General features: G+C 45.3%; 1 protein-coding gene across 1 annotated transcript in view; it reads right to left on the reverse strand.

Annotated features, from left to right (window-relative positions):
• c6h8orf34 (chromosome 6 C8orf34 homolog) overlaps nucleotides 1–23,914 on the reverse strand; it is a 321,869-nt gene that overhangs the window by 71,891 nt on the left and 226,064 nt on the right. The window contains exon 9 of the mRNA XM_041189264.1: nucleotides 13,003–13,094. Within this exon, the coding sequence (XP_041045198.1) occupies nucleotides 13,003–13,094 (92 nt within the window). The remainder of the gene's footprint in view (nucleotides 1–13,002; nucleotides 13,095–23,914) is intronic.

The raw sequence follows: 23,914 nt of genomic DNA on the forward strand, positions 1-23,914 counted from the left end.
CTGGACCAGTCTTTGCACTGCTCATTAATGATTCTTTGACCTGATTAGATAAGAGACATTCCATTCCTTACTTTGTTCAGGCAGCTCCAAGATCCTCTTTGGATCATGCTGCACCATTTCAGTGCTCTAATTTACAATTAGTACAAGTGCAAAATCTCATAGAAAGTCTGCAGGCAAGTACAAGTGTAATGAATCGCTGACACCATTCATTCACCACAGAGAACAAAATCGGCCCCATATCTTTCTATCATTTTGTAGTGCCTAAAAGAACGTGGCCTAGAAGTTCAGTAACTCTGCATCCATTATATCAAACACAAAACAAGCATGGAAGCATGCAATATGCTGAGCAATATGCACACATGATCACTCTGAGCTGAAAAAGCATTGCCCTCTACATTAGTACAGGCATCAACAGAAAGTCCCGGGCCCTGCACCTGAAACAAGCATTAGGCCTTTTGCATGAGCAAATACACAGCCTAACACTTGATTGATGTCCTCTGTGCGATCCTGATTTGCCATGAATGCAGCCAGTGCTGAGCTGACTGTATTCAGAAAACAGCAGGTCTACATGTGGCCTAGCTAGTGGTCATTAAAATTGACCATTCCTTCAGTTTACCCAGCAATAGATCTAATGTATGGTCAAGTAACTTTTCTTTTTGATTGAACTGTACGGTTGCAGAATGCTTTATGACTTCAACATGGAAAGGCTTTTGTCATTTTTCCCTGGGGTTCACTAATCTATTTTCAGTGGGTAAGAATTGTCAAAGCAGTCCATTTACACTTTCTCTGTTCATTCTGTCACTTTTTACTCAGGTCCATTTCTTTGCTACAATTACTGGACACTGGAATTTTGATTCCTTTGTAGTTAATACAAGTCTCAAATTTACGCTGCAGACAATCCAGTTGGATTTTCAGTTTAACGTGACTATATCAAGATGAACAGTGTTTTTCTAGCAATTGCACTGGCATGTTTTTCTTTAGGCACGAGGGATAGCAATTATATGGTTATAGTAAATGTTTCAGCATGTTCTATGCTGAATGGAACAGAGAACTCATTAGAGTACTAGTTGCAGCTAAGTTCTTAAATTAGTTTGAGTTCCTGTTGGGTCAGCCGTGGCTCAGTGATAGCACTCACCTCTGAGACAGAAGGTCATGAGTTTAAGCCCCACTCCAGGGACTTGAGCACATAATCCAGACTGACACTGCAGTATAGTTCTGCACTTTATATTGGATGAAACATTAGATCGAAGCCTCACTTCCCCTCTTGGATGAACAAAGAAGTTCAATAGCAGTATTCAAAAAAGAGCAGGGGAGTTCTCCCCAGTGTCCTGGCCAAGGTTTATTTCCTGAGGTTGTGAACGTGCTATATAAATGCAAGGTCTTTCTTTCCTCTGTCGTAGCGTAAAACAGCACTGGTAGGTTTGCAATAACCATTAGTAGCAGTGATGCCAACTCTCACATATTTTCCATGAGCTTCACAGATTTATTGTCCATCTCACAACCTCATTTAAATGTGCTCTAAACTAATGGAAAATAATTTTGGTACACTGGGTTCCTGATCAACACAAGATGGGCTGGATTTAGTCATACAGTTGCTGCCTCCAACGGCGGGCATGGAAGTAGTTGGGGCCCTGGCACAGGAAGGTAGCAGCTGGCTGAACCTGATCACATAGCAGTCAACTCACGAATGCAGGCGACATGTGCTTGCCACCAGATCACGTGGCAGTGCGGCTATGACTACGGGAAGCCTGCATCAGGTGATCCTCATGCAGGAGTGGCGTATATTTAAAAGGGTAGGCAGCTTTGTGTTACAATTCCTCCTACAGGATTTCTAAGGGAGCTGTGAACTTGAAGTCTCCAGCATTTGAATTTTTGGTGCTCCAAATACCAAAAATGTTCCAAGGCCCAGTGAGAAGAACCCTCCACTGTCACACAAGTTTAGTCGGTGGCATCAACGAGTTCAACTGAGGTCTAAGATGTCAAACCCAGCCAGTACATTGCCCCACAGTTCAGCAAAGACTCACTGTGTCATCTCCTCTAGGCTGTCCAAGAGCAGAGAGAAATACTGTTCCCCACTGATGGCTGCAAAAGGCTCTCATAAATGACCAAGGTGGCCTGGATGGAGGTTGTTGCCGAGCTGAATGGTGGGGCTCCATCCGAGGGACTTATTAATTCATGGGATGTGGGCATCACTGGCTAGGCCAGCATTTATTGCCCATCCTTAATTGTCCTTGTTTTAGAGTGCATTTAAGAGTCAACCACATTGCTGTGGGCCTGGAATCACATGCAGGCCAGACATTTAATGGGCGGTCATTAAAGGCACAAGAAACACGTGTCAGTTTCACTAAATTGGAGAGGGTGAATTAAATCCCGGCAACTGGGCCATTATAATTGACATTGAGGTCCCCACCAAAACAGGCAAGTTTCCGAATTCATCACCTTCCTGCCACTGAATTAATCCCATACAGTTTTGCTGAGGTTCTGACATGCAACCTCCCATGCCCACCTGCCATCTTGCCCGCTCCAGTAAGCTCAACAAAATCCAACCCATCCTTCTCCATCTTTTGCTTCAGCTCAGGTCAATAAAACCCTTTCTGTGCACACAAAATGATCAGCAGCAAAGCCGAACCAGCTGCGTGGCCCTCAAACAATGATTGGCTATCTTTCTACCAATCACATTCAAAGGAGGGCAGCGTTTCCACCAGAAAAGTTGGATTGAATCGTACAACAGGAAATATATTTTTCCTTCCGAGAATTGCTCCATCCAACTATATGGAATAGAGTGGCATCAGTAGTGTGTTTAGTGATTGAATCTGTACTGTTTGGCTTTTCTAAATCAATAACCAGTAAGGTTGTTTGAAAGTGGGTATATTAGCTGTCTGGTAGAGATCAATTTTATATAGGATCTTCTGTCTGATGAATGAGTTTGGATATTGGTGTAATTTTAGACATGTTTCAATTGATTTTGAATCAAGATCAATAATGTTACACATGGGTTAAACATTGAAATAAAATGTATAACTTATTTTAAACTTTTTAACTTTAAATTGTTTTATCCTTAAAACTAATTGCTAAAGTTTGATTTTTTGAATTGTTTTGGCCTTAATATTAATTTCACAAGCTATAAGAACCTAAGAAATAGGAGTAGCAGTAGTTCTCCAGCCTTTTGAGCCTGATGCCTCATTCAATAAGATCATGCCTAATTTTCTACATCAACTTCAACTTCTCGCATTGTCCTCATACCACTTTATTCACTTAATATAAAATTCATCGAGCTCTGTTTTGAATGACTGGGCATCCACAGCTTTCTGAGGCAGAGATTCACAACTTTTTGAGTGAAAACAATCTCTCCTCGTCTCAGTCTTAAATGGCCAACCCTTTATTCTGAAACCATGACAGCTAGTTCTACACCCCCCAGCCTGGGAAAACATCCGTGCCCAGGCTGTGAAACAACATCTTCTTAACTTTCCTAAGCCTACCGCTACATCCAGCAGCCTACTGACTGTGATGCTCTGTCTGTGATGACCTTGGCTGAGCCCTCTGGAGAACCGAGACTTGGAGGGCCCTGGCCTGCTTTTGGAGTCCTGCTGTCCGGCAGTGGCACCGTCCTCAGCCCGTGAAGCTGGAGCTGCTGAGGTCACAGGAAAAGGGGATTCAGATGGGCCGGGCACTCCCAGAGTCACCTGGATGGATGGCCTTGGTTAGGGGGGTTGGGGGGGGTGGAATACACCTGCTGATCCTCCTCCCTATGAGTGCCCAAGGGCTCCTGGCTTCCTGGCTGACTCCTTGAGGAGAAGGGGTAGCTTGAGTGAGATTGAGCTGCCCCACACCTCTGTCACATACACACTGTTGAAGGCCAACTATGCTGTCAACAATGGAGTCCAACCTGCGCTCAGTGCAGGAGTGACGTTCTGGACCAAAGTCTCCATGGCAGCCGCCGTCCTACCAATGTTGATTTTGGTGCATTGGCATGCCGGCGCTATCACCTCAGTATGAAAATGGATCGTGCCTTGCGATCTGAGTAGTGCAGCAGACATTCCTTCCCAATGTTCCCGAGCTTGCCTTTGCAGCTCCAGCAACTGAAGTATGACCTGAGTCCAGACGCTCGTCATCTGACTCAGACTCACTAAATTTCTGGCCTTCAGCAGTCCTCCAAGTGCCAGAAAACTGGGAATTCCCTGCCGCCACCTGCTGCGGATCAAACAGTGTAATGTGCTCACGATGTGTGATTGTGATTCTTAGGCTACTCTAAAATTAGGTCTCACCAAGGTGTCTCTGCACTGGTGGAAGGTGTGGGTGAGCGCTGTGATGGGACTTCATGGAGGGTTCCTTCAGATTCCTCTTCAGAGGTTTCTTCGGGGCTTGATAGGAGGCCCTGAGTCGTGGACTCTCTTGGCTGTTTCCCAGGTGTGCTTGTGAAAGCAAGGAGAGATAATTAGTGCACGGCAATGGCCTGTAAAACAGGACCATTTCCTCACAGCATGGTCGCCTGATGGATGTTGCACTGCTGGATCCTCATTTGATACAACACCACTGACCTCACCTTCAACACAGGACTGGTGCAGCTGGATGGCTCTGTTTTCAAAGTCCGTGAGGACCTTGATTTCAGATATTCCTCCACCAGTCTGCAACGTCTCCCTCTTGCTGTGTGCCAGCTTATCCTGCATTAATAGAAATGGAGAGAATGTAAGCAGGATGCCTGCCAGATATGCCTGGCATGTGTGGGTGGTGAGTGGTCCTGTGGAGGGATGAGGACAATGAAGGTGTGTGTGAGAGAGAGAGAGCGAATGGTAATGTCCTTTGAACAGGCAGTGAGTGAGGGGTCTGTGGATATTTGATGGGTTTTTGAGTGTGTGAGTTGAGAGTCATGAGACGAGTGACTTACCCTGGTGGAACAGAGGAAATCAATCATCCTCTTGCGGCACTGGGTGGCTGTCCTCTTTTGAAGGGCATTGGTGCTGACCACCACTGCCACCGACTCCCAAGCCTGATTAGTGAGGCTGCTGCCCAACCTGTGGCCAGAGCGGGGATAGAGGACATTGCAGCAAGCCTCCTCTTGTGTCCAAAAGGCGCTCATTGAACCTGGGGGCTGCAGTCCTTTTGCCTTTCAGGGCCATGTCTTCTTTACAGCAGCCATGGGCTAGAAGCACTGTGAGGTGTGCATGCGGCTGGACTTTAAATATGGTGCCTGGCGTGATGAAGCGGTGAGGTAATGGTGTGGCGGGCAAATGAGAGAGCGCCTGCCATGGAAGCGGCATGTTTCCCGGGAATGCATAATTAATGTGGCGGGTTTGGAACAATACAGTGTGAAAACTGCCATTGCAGCCAATGGGTAGAATGTTGTTTTGCTGCCCACCACCGCACTTTATGCAAATCTGGGATGATTCCGCCTGTGGTCTGTATAATTGTAACAAAACTTACCTACTTTTATATTCCATTCCCTTTGCAATAAATGGCAACATTCCATTTGCCTTCCTAATCTTTGTTGTAGCTGCATACTGACTCTTTGTCATTCATGCACCAGGACATCCAGATCCCTCTCTACCCCAGAGTTCTGCAGTCTCTCTCCATTTAACTAATATACAGCTTTTCTATTCTTCCTGCCACAGTGGACAAAATGGAGATATGCTGAACCCTGGCACCAGGCAGTCAACACAGCCTTCAGGACTCACACTTATGGCTACAGAGAACCGTGTCTATCCCCCTAACTATATGGTCCACTACTCCCACTGCATTCCTTTTAATTCGCCCAAATTGAGTGGCTTCCTGCACTATGGTGCTATGTCAGTCCCTGTTCTCGTCCACAGAAGCTGCAAGAATAGCAACAACTTCCTGCAGAGGGGCAACTGAATGAAAACACAGGGGGATACACCTTCTACTGACAAAGAATGGCTGACAGCAGCCCTCATATCCAAGGGCTTGGCTTTACCATTAGAATGGGATCTTGGATAAGATGTCAGAACTCCCCAGTTGTATAAATGAAATGCTCATGACACTTCACCTACAGCTCAGCTGGAATCAATATACCATCATCATCAACGCTTATGCCTCAACCTTTGACTCCAATTGAGATTTTAAGGGAAAGTTCCAATCTGATCTTGATGAGGTCCTCACTGCCATCCCAAAAGAAGTAAAGATCATCCTCCTGGGGACTTTAATGCCAGGGTTGGCAGTGACTCTAATGTCTGGAGAGATACCACTGGGAAAAACAGGTTGGGAATAGGCAATGCAAATGGTGTCCTCTGGCTGACAAAGTGTGTTCAGCATGGCCTCATTATAACAAACATCCTCTTCCACCAGAAGAACAAATACAAAACCACATGGAGGAATCCAATATCAAAGCATTGGCACCTCCTGGATTTTATTATAGTTTAAGTCAAAGATCTAAATGATCCGCTACCATCTTGAAGGACAAGGGCAACAGATACTTGGGAACACCGCCACCTGGAAGTTCCCCTCCAAGCCACTCACCATCCTGACTTGGAAATAATTGCCATTCGTTCACTGTCGCTGTGTCAAAATCCTGGAACTCCCTCCCAAACAGTACTGTGGGCGTACCTACACCACAGAGAATGCAGCAGTTCAAGAAGGCAGCTCAACACCACCTTCTCAAGGGCAATTAGGGATAGGCAATAAATGCCAGCCTAGCCAGCAACACCCACATTCCGTAAACGAATTTTAAAAAATCACTCCAAAAGTATTGCTCTTGTCCAAGGGTAGTGTCCAAGGCCCAACCATCTTCAGCTGCTTCATCTATGGCTTTCCTTCCATCATAATGTCAGAAGTGGGAATGCTTACTGATGATTCACAACTTGTTCGATCTGTGATGAACATCTATCAGCACCATTTGCCACTCCTCAGACACTGTAGCAGTCCATGTCCAAATGCAGCAAGACCTGGACAATGTCCAGGCTTGGGCAGATCAGTAGCAAGCGACATTCATGCCACACAAGTGCCAGGCAGTGACCATCTCCCACAAGAGAGAAGCTAGCCATCGCGCCTTGAAATTCAATGACATTACCCTTGGCTGAATTCACCTATCTCAATATCCTGAGGATTACCATTGACCAGAAACTGAATTGGATTAGTCATATAAATACTGTGGCTACAGGAACAGGTCAGAGGCTGGGAATTCTGTGGTGAGTAACCCATCTCCTCACTCCCCAAAGCCTATCTACAAGGGTCAAGTCAGGAGTGTAATGGAATACTCTCCACATGCCTGAATGAGTGCTGCTCCAACAACACTCAAGAATGATGTCCTGGACACCATCCAGGACAAAGCAGCCCACTTCATTGGCATCCCATCCACCACATTAAACATTAATTCTCTCCATCACTGATACAGAGTGGCAGTAGTGTGTACCACCCACAAGGTGCACTGCAGGAACTCACCCAGGCTCCTTAGACAGCACCTTGCAAACCCATGGACTCTACCACCTAGAAGGACAAGGAAGTAGATGCATGGGAACACCACCACCTTCAAGTTCCCTTCCAAGCCACACACCATCCTGACTTGGAAATATGTTGCTGCTCCTTCACTGTCGCTGGGTCAAAATCTTGGAACTCCCTCCCTAACAGCACTGTGGATATACCTACACCACATGGATTGCAGTGGTTTAAGAAGACACCTTACTACCACATTCTCAAGGGATGGGCAATAAATGCTGGCCCAGCCAGAGACACTCAGAACCCGTGAACGAATAAAACAATCTTGACACATGCAGGGGGCTGACACTTATTGGACAGGTCAACAACTTGTTCGATCTGTGTTGAACATCTATCTAGCACCAAGATATTGCAAAACCCAAAAATCTAAGAGGAAGAGGATCAATATCTCAGCCCTAAAGCAGCCCGAACAAAGAGAGGAATTCCAAATGCAGCTCAAAACCAATCTGGAAAACCTTCATACATCCAAATCCATTTCAGGAAAGTGGGAACAAATCAAATCAGTTGTACTAGACTCCTGTGTCCACACCATTGGGTTTGAGCATCGTCACCACCAGGACTGGTTCAATGAAAACAATACTAAAATGTGTGACCTCCTGGAACAAAAATGAGTAGCCTTCATTGTTTGATAGAACAAGCCAAGGTCACAAGTCAAGAAGGCAGCATTCCAACCGCTCAAGGATGACACACAAAGACAAACTTGGACAATAAAGGTCAAGTGGTGGGAAGAGAAAGCCTGAGAGATCCAATAATATGCTGATCATCATGACAAGCAAAGCTTTTTGGAAGCTGCCAGGGCCATCTATAGACCAAGGTCAACTGGACAAAATCCCCTCCACTCACAGGATGGTGCTTCTCTTCTTAAGGATGACAATACCATCTGCCAACACTAGAAAGAACATTTTCAGTAACTCCTCAACCATGGATCCACAGAAGTAGCTGATTCTCTCCAAGCTACCCCCAGTGCCCTGTGGTAGAATCCACAGGTGAACTACCAATAAGGAAGAACTGTAACAAGCTATCAATTGGATGAAAAACAATAAAGCCTGCAGTCCCGATGGTATTCCAGCTGCAAAGCTGGTGGCCTTTAATTCATATCAAGACTCCATATGCTCTCAGCCTATGGATTTGGGAGGAAAAAGACCTCTCCCTCCCCCACCCTCACATCTGACCTCAGGAATGCGACGATTGTAACTATCTCCAAGAAGGGAAATACATCAGCCTGCAGAAACCACCATGTTATTTCCCTCTTGTCCATAGCAGGAAAAATCCTGAACATGCATTCTCTTGAATCACCTACTTCCTGTGGCTTAGGAAATCCTCCCAGAGGCACAGTGCAGTTTTAGACCTTCCAGAGGAACCTCTGACATAGTCGTTGTTGCCAGACAAAGCCAAAAAATGTTGAGAGCAACACCAGGAACTCTCCATTGCATTCACCAACCTGACCAAAGCATTTGACTCAGTAAATCGCAAGGCTCTGTGGATTGTGCTCTAAAGATTTAGATGTCCAAAAAACTTGATTACAGTCCATCAATCGCTTCATGATGATATGACTGTAACTGTCGAGTGGAAGATCTGAAACAGACACCTTCAAAATTCAGGCCGGGGTCTAGCAAGGCTGTGTGATAGCCCCATACTATTTACAATCTACTTGACAGTGGCTATTCATCTCATCAAAGATCAATTGTCCCCTGGTGTGAGTATTAAAAACTACCTAGATGGAAAATCCTTTAACGTTAGTAAACTCCATGCCAAAGCTAAACTAATCACCATAGTCATACATGATTTACAGTTTGCTGGACGACTACAATATCATTGCCCACTCTGCATCAGAATTGCAAACCACTTTTGGGGTAGGATTTTCGTGTCGTCGGGCAGGCGCGGTGAGCGGGCCCAGGAGCGGCTGGGAAATTGTCCACTGCCCGCAGTCAGCCCCTGACCATGATTTCACTCTGGCTGGCCATTTAACAGCCAGCCAGCCTGAAAGGTATGCTGAAAGGCTCAGCACTGCCGGGGTGGGAGTGGGGGGAGGGCGAGCGTTAAAGTTTGCACTGGCACGGGGGAGCGCACAATGAAAGCTCCCCGAAGGCAGAGAGCTACCTCAGGGAGCTGAAGAATTGTAAACCCTTAAATAAAGGTTTCAAAATACCAGAAAAAATATCCATGCATAAGAAGCAGTGACCTAAACATGTTGATGATAAAACTTGTGCCCAAACATTTTTAAAAAATTATCAGAAACCTCATCCCACCCTTGGCTGGGGTTGCCTCAAAAGTCCAAAGGCCAACAGGCCGATTTGCCCGTCCACCAACTGTAATGTTGGCGCATGATATTTCATGCTTGAGCGTGACAGGCATGCACCTGCACGCTGAGCGGAAAATTCTGCCCTTGATCTCTTCAGTTCTTCAAGATACTCAGACTGTCCTTGAATGCTGCCAAAACAAAACTCAGATATCCACCCACACCCAGTCAGCCAAATATTCTGCCTCCCATATATGTTGAAGGAGAGATTCTGTATGTGTTGGGCACTTCCCATTCCTTGGCAGCCAGCTCTCTCAAAAGGCCACCATTGACAAGGAGATCCAATAATGAATCAGCTGAAACTGAAACAGAAAATGCTGGAAAAACTCAACAGGTCTAACAGCATCTGTGGAAAGAAAAACAGAGTTAATGTTTCAGGTCCATATGACTCTTCTTCGGATCCTTTCGAACTCAAAATGTTAACTCTGTTTTTCTCTCCACATATGCTGTTAGACCTGCTGAATGTGTCCAGCATTTTCTGTTTTTGCTTCAGATTTCCAGCATCTGCAGTATTTTGTTTTTATTTTATTGAATCAGCTGCATCAGTTCCGCCTCTACGAACCATTGCAATGTGTGTTTGACAACATAGACCTCCGCAACTCAACAAAAGTCCTGGTGTACAGACCAGTTGTCGTCACCACACTCCTGTGCTGCAGTGAGTCGTGGACTGCATACATAGCTTATACTTATCAGGAAATATTAAAAAGGCTGGGGCTTTTTTCTTGAGAAATGAGAAGGCTGAGGGATGTCCTGTTACAATGGCCTTGATATTTAGAGAAAGGTGGGAAGCGTGGTGGGGAGCATGGGGGAAAGGACAAGCCGGGAATGTGGAAAACCTGCTGAATTTAATGGCAGGGCCCCATTCTAACCTTTCACTTCCATTTCTCAAATTGCCATTGTCAGCTGCCCCTCAATTCAAGGGTGACCTCAACTCAGTCGTGAGCTTCTGCCATGGGTCTTCAAATGACTGAACTGGCTGATCCTCGACCCACAGATCTTTGATCACATGGGGCAGGACATTCCATGAGGCAGTGGGATCTGGAGTGTGGGATTTGCTTCCTATTCTCTTCTTTGTTGCTGCTCTGTCTCATCATTAAGGCGTTTAGACTTAAAGCATGATGCAGCTTGATGAATAAATTGTCACCATTTTGAACGATTTGTAGCAAGCTCCTCCCATAGAAGAGCGCCAGAAGAGTTCCATCAGCAATGTCTCCACTGCATCCTCCAGATTCAATGGGAGGACCGTCAAACAAGTGCTGGTATTATTCTTGAGGCCTGCTCCACAAGCATTCAGATAAAGCTCCTGCAAAATCAACTTCAATGGGCTGGACACTTTGCCCAGATGGGCAAAAACTGTCTACCCTGCCAGGTGCTGTTTTCTCAACTCTCAAGTGCCAGCATTCTATGGGAGGACAAAGAAAACACTATCAAGGCACTCTGAAACTCTCCTTGAACCACAGCAGCATTGACATCAGTGACTGGGAGGAGCTTGCTACAAATCGTTCAAAATGGTGACAATTTATTCATCAAGCTGCATCATGCTTTAAGTCTAAACGCCTTAATGATGAGACAGAGCAGCAACAAAGAAGAGAATAGGAAGCAAATCCCACACTCCAGGTCCCACTGCCTCATGGAATGTCCTGCCCCATGTGATCAAAGATCTGTGGGTCGAGGATCAGCCAGTTCAGTCATTTGAAGACCCATGGCAGAAGCTCACGACTGAGTTGAGGTCACCCTTGAATTGAAGGGGCAGCTGACAATGGCAATTTGAGAAATGGAAGTGAAAGGTTAGAATGGGGCCCTGCCATTAAATTCAGCAGGTTTTCCACATTCCCGGCTTGTCCTTTCCCCCATGCTCCCCACCACGCTTCCCACCTTTCTCTAAATATCAAGGCCATTGTAACAGGACATCCCTCAGCCTTCTCATTTCTCAAGAAAAAAGCCCCAGCCTTTTTAATATTTCCTGATAAGTATAAGCTATCAGTTCTGGTATCATCCTTGTAAATCTGTTTAGCACTATCTCTAGTGTCTCTGTAGCCTTTATATCATATGTGGATCAGTACCGTACAAAGTACACCATGTATGGTCTAACCAAGGTTCTATATAATAATGTATAACGTATAGTATAAAATAATGGGTGGGATCTACCCAGGCCTGCAGAAGTGGGTTTAAAGGCAGGACAGGGAGCAAACTTGCATATTAGCCCAATGGGTCAGTGGGCCAGCACGTTCCCGGCCCTAGACAATCTTGCCGAAGGCAGGTGAATAGCAGCATTATCTTGGAAAGAAAGTCATTGTCATTCTTTTGCTTCCAGAAATGCTTAAAATATAAGAGGGGCTTTGGCACTCAACACCACTGGAACTCTTGGGCAAATCTCAGATCTCCCCAAATCTTTTGGAGACATCATATCATTGATTTTAATATTTAAATGTGTTTTTAATTTATAATTCGTTCACGGGGTGCGGGCTTCGCTGGCTGGGCCAGCATTTATTGCCCATCTCTAAATGCCCTTGAGAAGGTGGGGGTGGTATGAAGGTTGACAGACAGTGTGGAAGTAATTCATCTGCTGGTGTTGAGTTGATTTTGAGGACAAAGATTTTTAGTGTTCTTGCATGATCATATGCTGAAGCCTTAGAATTTGTAGTACCTAACATTCTAACTCTGGGACAACTTCTGTGAGGTGACCAGCATTGTGAGTTGGTAACTTACCTGTTGCTCTAGATTAGGCACTTCACAGCCTTCCGGGTTTAACAATGAGTTCAACAACTTCAGAACTCTCTCCTCCATTTTGACCCCTTTTAAAATCCAATGTTTATTTATTTATTTATTTTATTTATTTGTTAATTGTTAAAATCCTTTTTACCCAAAACCCCCCTCTCCCCACAGGGTCATCTGTCACTTGTTTCTATGTTGTGCTTTCATAGAGTATTGACCCTTGTTCTGCTATTAACACCTTCTGCTATCTTACCTTAATGCCACTATCAGCACCTTCTTTACACTTTACCGCTACCATTAACACTCCCTTTGTCTTGTGTCCATGACAAGACACCTATCCCTGACCTTCTATCTTGCTCCACAACCTCACATTTCTACTTCTCCTTAGCTGTGAAGAAGAGTCACATGGACTCGAAACATTAACTTTGTTTCTCTCTCCACAGATGCTGCCAGACCTGCTGAGTTTTACCAGCATTTTCTGTTTTTCTTTGCTTTATTCAAAAGAAGTAGCATTTTTTTGGAATAGAAATATTCTTACTCACAGACTGCTTGGGGCTCAGGGACTGCTTGTTCAGGGGAGTGGGACATCTGTGATCCAGCATCAGATTCTTCCATTAAACTATCTCCTTGGAATCTAAGCAAAACAATATAAACATGTATTATTATTTTAGTGCTCAGTTTCATCGTGCTCTAGTAAATCATAGGAGCCAGGATTTGAAAGTGCCACTGTACCTTAAAGCAGTTGACTTACCAGAACAGATTGTGCAGAGTGAATAAAATTTGATTATGAATAATCAAACAATATGAACCTTCCCAAAATATTTTCTCAATAAATTGATAAAAGCAGACAAAAAATTTTGCACAAAGACAAACTTATATACAAGTGGGCTAGTTCATTATAACTGTGCAGTTATCTAACCTAGGGGGAATCTTGCATGTAATAATTACGTACATACATGAAAGCTGCATAATAGAAAATTTTGCTGTAATCAGTTGGGATGTCATGAACAATAATAATAAATTTATGGCATTATTCTCATGTTCATGGATGACATTTATGACAGAAACTATGTAGGCAACAGTCTTAGAAATTATGGCTTGTTTTTGGAGTTGTAATTCCGTACTTATCAACTTTTTTGTACATGTTCTCCACAGGCATTATTTCATGAATATTTTATAGTATCTTTGGAGTGTGTGGGCTGGACTTTAGGTTCTTGAAGTGCTGGGAGCCAGGTGGGATGGGGAAACATCTGTAGCTTGCATAAAACCTGGAAGTAAGGGCAATGTACCTGTCAGTGGCAATTTAACTCCACCATTGTGTTACAATATTATTTCCTGATTTCCCAACCAATTAGCTTGAGTAGGTATGATGATGGCACACGTATGACTCAATTCAAACTCCACTATTTAAAGGGTCATTGCAAATACGAAATTTGATAAGTTGTGGAGCTTGGGAGCAGAACACAAGGTATTGACAGAATACAGTGCATACCTTCAAAGGCTGCATCTTGTTTTAGCGTTACCTCCCTGGATGTGATGCTGGGGGCTATATTGGCCCCTACGGAGATACTGCTCTCCAATGATGATGGGGAGAAACCAAGCAGTGAAACAAAGAAGATATGATTGGAGGTTGTTCATGAGTTCAGCAAAAGGATTGTGATGGCATACTAGTGGATTGAATGCTGAAGTAGTTTAATAGCCTAAGCCGGCCTGAAAAGGTGAGAACAGTGGCACATTCAACTACATCCTGATGTATCACATCAACCTCCTCACTCTGCCTTCTCAAGTCTACTCTAGCACATCACTCCTCATGCAGACTGACCGTTCAGGGGCACCCACTCTCTGGCTATGCACTTTCTCACCTACCCATCCGATTAGCCATCACTGACACTCAACATCACCTTTATACAATGTCATGCCATTATCTTGTAGGCACCCTCAACTAATGCTCACCATCCATCCATTCAACATATGCTATTACTCGTATTTATTCCTCATCTCCCCCCTTGCAGGAGAAGAAAGCACAGAACATAAGGGAGAGGCAGAGAACCAGAAATGGTCCTCCAGCCATCATGCAACTGATAGCCGCAGAGGTGCTGGACATCAACAGAATCTGTATGCTTGACCATCGGAGATAGGGGCCTCCCAGCTACTTGGTGATGTAGATAAAAATCACACAGCCACATATCCAAAACTCACTTATGTTAGCTTGGTGTCAGCAGCCAGTGAAATATGATCATGTATAATCATTTATAGAGCTTTTATCTTGACGGTTCATATTCATGTCTTTCATCTCTCATAGAGTCATCATCCATCCTGCAGAGGATGGTCCAGGAGCGGGAGAATGATGTCTCCTCAAAGAAGATTACTCATTTTGAGGATGCACCATCACAAGACTCATGCAGCTCATGCAACAGCTCAGATACATACACTTCAGTGGGACCAGTTAGAAAGATGGTTGTGTTTTCATCTGGTATCTCACACATCACAAGCGAGCAATGGCAGATAATGGAGACAGGGAGGAGCAGGATGTTCCTAGCTCCCTCAGCTGGATGCAGATGCTGACCCTTGGGATGTGTAGGAGAAGATGCTATTTCTGAAGCAGTAGCAAGAATGTGCTAAATACGCAGACTTCTCAGCCACACAATATGCACTAGAAGAGATTGGAGGAGTTTGTCTCAAGTATGATGTGCATGATAATGCAGAGCTTTGTGACGATTTCTTCATCCCTGGAAAGAGTGGTCACCAGCATGCAGCATCAAAGGTGGCCATCAAACAAGTGTATGCAGGCCCTCACCAATGGTTTGCACACTATGAATGCCACTTTAAATAGCATGAATGAAAATCTAGTCTTGGCCATTAATTACCCCATTGATCTGCAGTAAAATGTTCTCCAGCTCATTGCCAGCAGGGAAGTGCGCAGCCCCCAGGTGGAGCAGTCTTTGGCAGGATCCTCATGAGCTCCAAAACCCAACCAAGAGAATCTGAGCAGTCAGAGCAGGAATCTGAGCAGCTTGTGATTGAACTGCAGGGATTGCATAATGCAGAAGTGCTGGGAAGAGGAAATGTAAAGATATGTAGTTGCACAAGGGCATACACATGACTGTGTTACACATTTTTACAATGTTGATCTTCTGTTTTATTTTTAATCCACATAAACATACACCACTTTCCAGAATTTCCCATTTTTAGTTGCTGTCAGGCGGCTTTCACATTTTTCAAGGAACCTCATCCACAGGCGGGATGAGATTTCATGGTTTCATTAATTAAATAAAAATTTTTATCAAAATTCATGAACATGATCCAGCTCATGTGACACTGTCACATGAGGGACATGTCTTAAAATATTTCCTTTTCTTTATTTAAATTTTTAAGCCTTAAACTAATCTCCCTGAGGCACTTCTGTGCCTCAGGGAGATTTCTGCACTCTTCTGCACGCATGCGTGAAAGAGCGCAGCCTCGACTCAGGGAATCCCCCTCCTGCCTGCACAGGGAGCGCTCAGTGCTTCCAGGCATGCATCACGCTGGGGGTGGTCTTAATTGGCCTGCCCAAGTAAAATGGCGGCGCGGCCCTGATCGTTAGCGCCAATCGGGTTTGCGCCCGCCCCTGCACAACCCTCCTAACGGGGGGAAATTTCTGCCCCCTGTGTTGTGGTTATGGGCTCCCATGATCAGCTTCTCTCTGCTCATCCCCTGTGTCCTGTGGAACTGCATGTCTGTGAGTAGCAGACCCATGCTGGTGCTCTTCCTGCTAATCCTGCTGACACTGTCTGTCATTTTGCTTCTCATTTGAGGTTTAAAGTGAAATAACTATAGTTGTCAAAGTAATCTCCCAGATTGTGAAAGTAACTTCTCAGAACAAGTACTGTGAGCTTTTCACACAAGCAAGCAAGAAAGAAACTATGAGCTGTCAGTACTTATTGGCATATTTTCCTGTCAAGTCTTCAGTCTTCAATTGCCACTGTGTTCTTGTCTTGCTTTCTCTGGCACATTCTAGGAAGTTTGCCAAACAAATAGACCCACAGTTAAATTGCAAAAACCTTATTAACATTGCTGTAATTGAGTGACTAACGTATTGAACTTGATAAACTGCCTCTGTGCACGTGGCCTAACATGCTGCAGTTAAAGGTCAAAGTCAGCAGGTTGGAGTTGGCTTCCCAATGCAGTGTCAATTGTCCCACTTTTAAGCTCCCAGCCACTTCCAAACCCATGCTCTCCTGCAAGTTAAAATTCAGTGCCTTGTGTCAGTTTGTGCGAACCTGTGAGAAACTTAGTGATGGAAAAAGAATGCAAGGCAGGACTTTAAAGTAGTGAAATTACAGCTATTCAGGCAATATAATCTCCAGCACTTTCCTTAGTCAGAGGAACACATTTTACCAACCTTCTACTGCTTTGACAAGGCATACAATGTTGTGGTACAGGCACCGTAATTCAAGCAAGAATGGTAGGCAATGGGCCATTCGTGAGGAGGAACAGAAGAATATTACAGTTTTGTTCATCAGCTCATGTTTTTCTCTTTTTATGAGGAAACATCAAGTACTTCCCACTGTTGGTAACACTGAGATGAAAAATTGCACTTGGAATTGATATGCAAGACATGAAATCCATCCCTCTTAACAAATCCAAAATTCTTTCTTTTGTAATTGTTTTTGAATCAGCAACAAGAAACTGTAACTTAAAATCCACTGGGGGTAATTGTTACTTTGGGTGATAATGTAAAATGAGTGCTATTAATTACACATGACTTCAAATGGAAATGAAAATCAGAAGAGATGCCAACAGCAGAAAAGTTGACAGATTGGCTATCTGGCGGCAGCTGAGTTAAGCCACTTAAGTGGCCAATTAAGGGTTACTTCCAACATTCACACCATCTTGCCCATATGTGACAGCCCTGCATGGGGAGACAACCCAGGAAAACCTGGTGGCCTCTCAGCAGGCTCCAGAGTGGGGGGGGTGGGTGGGTGGTTTGTCCTCTTTTGGGTGCTCCATGGCCCACAGAAGAGCCCTGGCACCAGTGGGTGCCCCTACAGCAATGGCGCCACCAGTGCTCTGTATAACACTTCCCTCTACCCCAATCCATCCCCAATGCCACTTTACCCCTCTTTAAGGATGCCCGGCCATTGAGGCAATATGCAACAGCAGCCTCAGTAGTGACCACCATTAGCAATGTGATTAGGCTGGCAGCTCTTGGGGGCAGGCCTCCATCCTTAACTGATGACAGCCCCGGCAGCTGTCTCTTAATTGACACAGCCAGGAATATGCCTCCCTGGGATCAGCTGCCCACCAAAGCAGGGTCGCCTCCTGTTATAGGCCCCAATGGCAGGGCTTCTGTTGTCCCTTTAAAATTCGGCCCATAGATATTTAAAAACATAAGTAATATGTTGGTCTTTGCTTTAGAGATTCTAATTACTTGCCAGCATTTCACATAAAATACGGCAATAAATTTTCAATAGGCTGAAAATTCAGGTGCATTCTATGACAGACAGGAAATCCATTCATTCGCCACCGAAACAATAAATATCAATATTTTCCCCCATGGGTCTTCCATGCTGTTTCTGAAAGCTGCCAACTGGTAAACCAAAATTAAGATTGTACAGCCCTCCTTGTTTTTGGGAATTTCAGCAATGTATAACCTTTCCTTAATCTGAGTGAGCCCTGACTTTGGGTTGGGGCTCATTCAACAAATGCAAATTATCTGAATCTGCATTAGCCATTCAGGATAAATTGGGCAATGGGGTCACAGGTCAAGAGGAAAAATCAACACAGGGATATCTGCTTGTAATGTTACATGGATTTCTTTTCCCACTCTCAATTGATAAGACTAATACATATACCATTTTAATTGAAGTCCCTTCATTTAAGCTCTCCAGTGAACAAAATAAGAAATATAAGTAAGAGAATAAAATACAGCCTGTCGAGCCAGATCTGCCATTCAAAAAGGTCATGTCTAGTCTTGGGCTTCATTTTCCCTCCTGTTCCTCATTTCCCTTGATTTCCTGAGAGCAAAAATGCAAAACAGTCCATCTCAGCCTTAGACATATTCAATGATACAGCATCCACAACTATCTGAGGTAGAGAATTCTAAAGGTTCACAATGATTTGAGTAAATAAATTTCTCCTCATCTCAGTCCTAAATGATCGACCACTTATCCTGAAACCATGCCCCCTTGTTCAGGATTCTCAAGCCACAGGAAACAATGTCTCAGTATCTACCCTTTCAAGCCCTTTAATAAACTTGAATGTTTCAATGAGGTCACCGCTCATTCTTCTAAATTCCAAGGAGTAAAGCCCCAACCTGCTCAACCTTTCTTCATAAGATCTCTTCAACCCAGGAATCAGCCTAGTGAACCTTATCAGAACTGTTTCCAATGCAAGTATACCTGTATCTAAGTAAAGAGATCAAAACTGTACACAGTACTCTAGGTGTGGTCTCACCAATGCCCTATACAGTTCCAGCAAGACTTCCCTACGCTTATACTCTACCCCCTTGCACAAAAGGCCAACATTCCATTTGCCTTCCTAATTACTTGCTGTACCTGCATTCTAATATTTTTGTGATTCATATACAAGGGCAGCTGATTCCTCTGTACCCCAGCATTCTGCAATCTCTCTCCATTTAAATAATTTTCTGTTTGTAAGGAATATACCTTTTTACTTTCTGTTAGACTGTGGATTAAAATTACAATGGCTGCAGTTTGAAAGGCATGTCCACGGGAACAGGATGAGAGATATATACAATGTTGCAGTCCTGGAGCAGAGTGTGCCATGAAAGACAGGATGGTGCCAGAAAGGAGTCCTGGACCAAGGGAGATGCCTGGCAACAATGTTTTAATTGACCAGGTTTAGTGTGAGAGCAGTGCAGCAGAATAGTTCCTAGCCTGAAAGGAACAAGACCTAAAACCTCTCTCTCCTGTGTGTGGAAGATTCCAGTAATTCCACAATAATAGCTAGCTGGCTTTTTCTTCTCATATCTCCATAACCTGCTCTCTCTCCAAAAACCCCTGTCAAGAGGTAAAAGAGGAAAATCACTGTTAGAGACATTGAAAGGCAAGTGCTCAACCAGTGAACTAAATACTGAAGGGCTGGAAGACCACCTCGTGTCATCAACAAGAACTGAAATTGTTTTATCTCTACCTTTTAGCTGTTTTTGATTCCTTCACCCCACCCCACCCCCACCAGGGCTATCTGTACCTTACTTGTCTTGCTTTCTACCCTTAATTAGCACATTCCTCAAATAATATCACCACCTTCAACATCTCTTTGTCCTTTTGTCTGTGACAACTTTTGGTTATCTCCACCTATCACTGGCCCTACATTCAGCTCTACTTGTCCCCCCCCACCCTTAAACTAGCTTATATTTCACCTCTCTTCTATTTTTACTTAGTTCTGTTGAAGGGTCATTCAGACTCGAAACGCTAACTATGTTCCTCTCCACAGATGCTGTCAGACCTGCTGAGTTTTTCCAGGTATTTTTGTTTTGGTTAAGAACTGAAAGAAATTTTGGAAGACATCAATCAAAATCAATCCATCAAATCCTGTACTCCAGAACTGGTGCTATTGAACTGTTTTATCCCACTCTTAAAATTCATGTTTTTGTGCGTCTTATGTGTCTCGTATATGTGTGCAAAGGGATTTAAGAACGGGTAGAGTTTAGGTTATAGTGTTAGAAGTTAACAGTTTATATTTCTTTCTTTTGCCACTAGTTAAATACAATTTGTTCAATAAGCAGTTATTTACTTATTATGTTTACAAACCTGGTGCTCATATTTTGTTAACCTAAATTAAAAAATTAGGTGGGTTGTTCAAACCTTTTCACATTTGTCGTGGCTCGGGGAGCAATGGGACTTGATATTGCAGTGCACCATCCCCAGTGAGCCGTGACATGCTTTTTCTGCCAAAGTGGGTGTCCTTACATTTTCCCACATTATACTCCATCTGCCAATTTTTTGCCCACTCACTTAATCTATCTAAGTCCCTTTGCAGACTCATTGTATCCTCCCCAAAAATTGTTTACCTCTTTTCTTTGTATCATCAGTAAATTTGACTAAAATACAATCTGTCCCTTCATCAAAGTCGTTAAAATAGATTGAGGTCCCAGCACTGACCCCTGTGGCACTCCACTAACTACAGTTTGCCAACCTGAAAATGATCCATTTATCCTGACTCTGTTCCTGTTAGTTACTCAATCCTCTGTCAGTGCTAATACAAATTTAAAGCAATTTGCAAAAGAAGCAAAAGTAATATGAGAAGAAAACTTTTTCACACAGTGATTAGTTAATGTCAATGCACTGCCTGAGAGTGTGGTGGAGGCAGATTCAATCAAAGCATTCAGAACGGGATTAGACTGTTATCTGAAGAGGAAGAATGTGCAGGGTTATGAGGAGAAAGTGGGAGAATGGCACTAAGTGAATTGCCATTCAGAGAACTGGGAGCAGCCGGGAAACAGGCCCCCGACCGCAATTGGCCCAAGACTGCGATTTCACGCTGGCTGGCCAATTAAGGCCCGCCCAGTGTGAAATGTTTCTTCCCAATGGTCGGGAAGGGCCGGGCGGGGGCCGGTTGGGCGCCGGGTCCAATGGCAACACAGCGGGCGGTTTAAAATCGGCAGAGGCAGCTCCCTGAAGACTGCCAGGGGAGAATCATTCTGCGGTGTGGGGATTGAAGCAATGGCCTCAACAGCGGCTGGAGACATCAGGTGGGAGGGCAGGCCAGGTAGGAACTCAGTCCCTCATTTATCGGGCGAGTGCCTCATGGTCCTTGTGCAGGAGCTGGGTATCAGGTGGGACACCCTTGTTGCCCAGGGATGGCTGGGGGCGGCCAACGCATCAGATCAAAAAGGTTTGGGAGGAGGTAGCAGCCGAGGTCAGCGGCCACGACATTGTGAAGCGCACATGGGTGCAGTGCCCCAAAAGGTTCAACGATCTGCTGCGCTTGGCAAGGGCGAGTACTGTGTTGGCATGGATTAATGTGGATAAGTTTTAAGGGCTGGCCATCCCCCCATGGAGCTTAGGGGTGTTAGAGTCTGAGTGCCAACTGTCAATGACTCCGGAGCTGGTCAAGGTGGTGAGTCCTGGCTGCTTGGCCTGAGTGCCTTGCGGCTCGAGGGCCACGACTCAGATGTGCCCTGTAAGGTGTTCCTCAGGTGGGGTTGGCAAGGCTGCAATGGTGCTGCAGGTAGAGAGTGGACTAATCAATGCTCCTCTGTCCTTTCAGGAGAAGAGGAGCCATAACACCATCAAGAGGTCAAGGACAGGCAGAGCTCCACCAAACCTCCTAATCATGACAAGGTTTGAAATGGACACTTTGGAGCTGGAGAGCCACCACCCACCTCAGTCAACCGGCTGTGTAGAGGCTGGAGTATCAGACGAAGGTAAGAATGCAGTGCACAGAGGGACAGTTTGGACGGTGCAAACATTTTTGTGCAGTCTCGTCATTAATGGGAGCCTCAAAACTGGAGTCCCCATTGATTATTGAAAGATGATGACACCATGATGTAGATCTCCATTGTCTCGCCAGGACACCTGGCATGCACAGTGACAGTGTGATGACTTAAACTAATGACATGTTGTTCTTCCTTAGATTCGGAAGCATGCATTCATAAGCAGGACCCCAAGATCCACCCTAAAGCCAGAGGACTGGTGCACTTCAGATGCACCTGCGTCACACCCACTCTCTGAACCAGGCACCAGCGCCGATACCAGCATCTTGGTGGGGTGTTAGATCAGTGGCTAGAATGTCAGTACACAGCGGTGAGGGCACTTCACACTCACTTGAGGAGCAGGCAGAGGCAGAGAGTGTCCAGGGCGCCGGCAGTCAGAGGACTGCTGGAGACCAGGACGATGCTGAGTCAAAGGCAGATGATGAGCCTCTGGAGTCGTCCATTAGGTGGCAGATACTTGATATCCAGCAGGATGTGCGGGAGGATCTGGCAGAGATCCATGAAGGTCTGTGTGCCATGGTCTCTGTTGTGGAGGAGTCCATGCGGAACTTGAGCACTGCGTTGACCCTCACGGCCGAGCACACTGCCTCCTCCGTTGAGAGAGTGGCGACCCTCATGGAGGGGCAGATCCAGGAACAGAATCAGGGGTTCCTGGGTTTGTGCTCAGACGTGCAAGCCCTCAAACAGGCAATGACCTCAGGCAGTCAGTGCCAGTATGGGAGATGGATGAGGCACCCAGTATCCCAGCTGGGTGCCCGTTCATCAGTGGCGAGCAGAGAGGTCCAGAGCAACCTCATGTTGGCGCACGACCTGCTTGTTGTCTCTTGGGCTCCTCTCAGGACACTCTGGATGATGGCAGCAGCTCCTCCACCCCTCTGCCAGTGACGGTGGCATCTGATGAGGCTGCGATGACTAGAAAGTTGCCAGCCATGGCACTGGCCACTCCCTCCCAGGCAGGGCCAGCACAGGCTCCACTGGCCAGGGGTTGACCGCCAACGTCATCAAGGCCAACAAGACAGCAGAGTCAGTAGGCTGTCTCCAATGCCGGTGCAAACGAGGGGGCACACCAAGATGCATCACTCATAAATGTACGTTTAAGGCACCATGAGCACAAGAGGGACTGTTCACTGGTGATCTTCTGTTCTGTAATGTTTTATTTATATGTTTACTGGTGTGGGCATTAACACCAGATTTGATAATGTTCATTTGTTTTCAGTAGTCAAAATTACATAAATTTTGCTTTTGTCTTAATGGCCTGAGTATGTTTCACCCTTTTTTTTGGTGCAGGGTACGCGAGTGTGTAGTGCTGGACGTGAATGGCTCTAAACATTATTGCACAGGCACTGAGTCGACTTTTGGTTCAAATGAAGGGGTAATTTCAGACATCCAGGATGGAGGCAGCAGCCCTGGCATGAGGTGGAAGCAGATGTTTGGCAGCCTAGCTGAAGGAACGTTGGATCAAGGCGTCCCTGGTGTCCCTGCTTCCCTGATGGATACAGAGGTCTGCCTCCATGCCCCCAGCATTCTCCTCACTGCGCTCCTCTTCTGACTTACTACTGGATTCATCCTTTGTGCCCTGTGCAGCTGTGTCAAGATTCTCTTCCTCCTGTGGGTCCCCCTTTGCCAGTGCCAGGTTGTGGAGATTGCAGTATGCAACCACTATCAGTAACACCCGCTCTGGGGGGGTATAGTAATGCTCCCCATGAATGATCCAGGCATCGGAAGCACATCTTCAGAAGTCCTATGGTTCTCTCTACCACCGCCCTTGAGGCATGACTCCTACTATAACGCTGCTCTGCCTCTATTCTTGGATGGCGGAGAGGCGTCAGAAGCCACATTTTCAACGGATAGCCCTTGTCACCCAGCAGCCATCCATCCAGCAGGGCTGGAGCACTGAATAGCCTCGGCACCTGGGAGTGTCTGAGGTCTGAGGGTATAACTGTCTTGGGAGCTGCCAGGGTACCTTGCACAGACTTGTAGAATCTGCATCCTGTGATCACACACTCTTTGCACGT

This window comes from Carcharodon carcharias, chromosome 6 (assembly GCF_017639515.1).
Source record: "Carcharodon carcharias isolate sCarCar2 chromosome 6, sCarCar2.pri, whole genome shotgun sequence".
Taxonomy (NCBI): Eukaryota; Metazoa; Chordata; class Chondrichthyes; order Lamniformes; family Lamnidae; genus Carcharodon; species Carcharodon carcharias.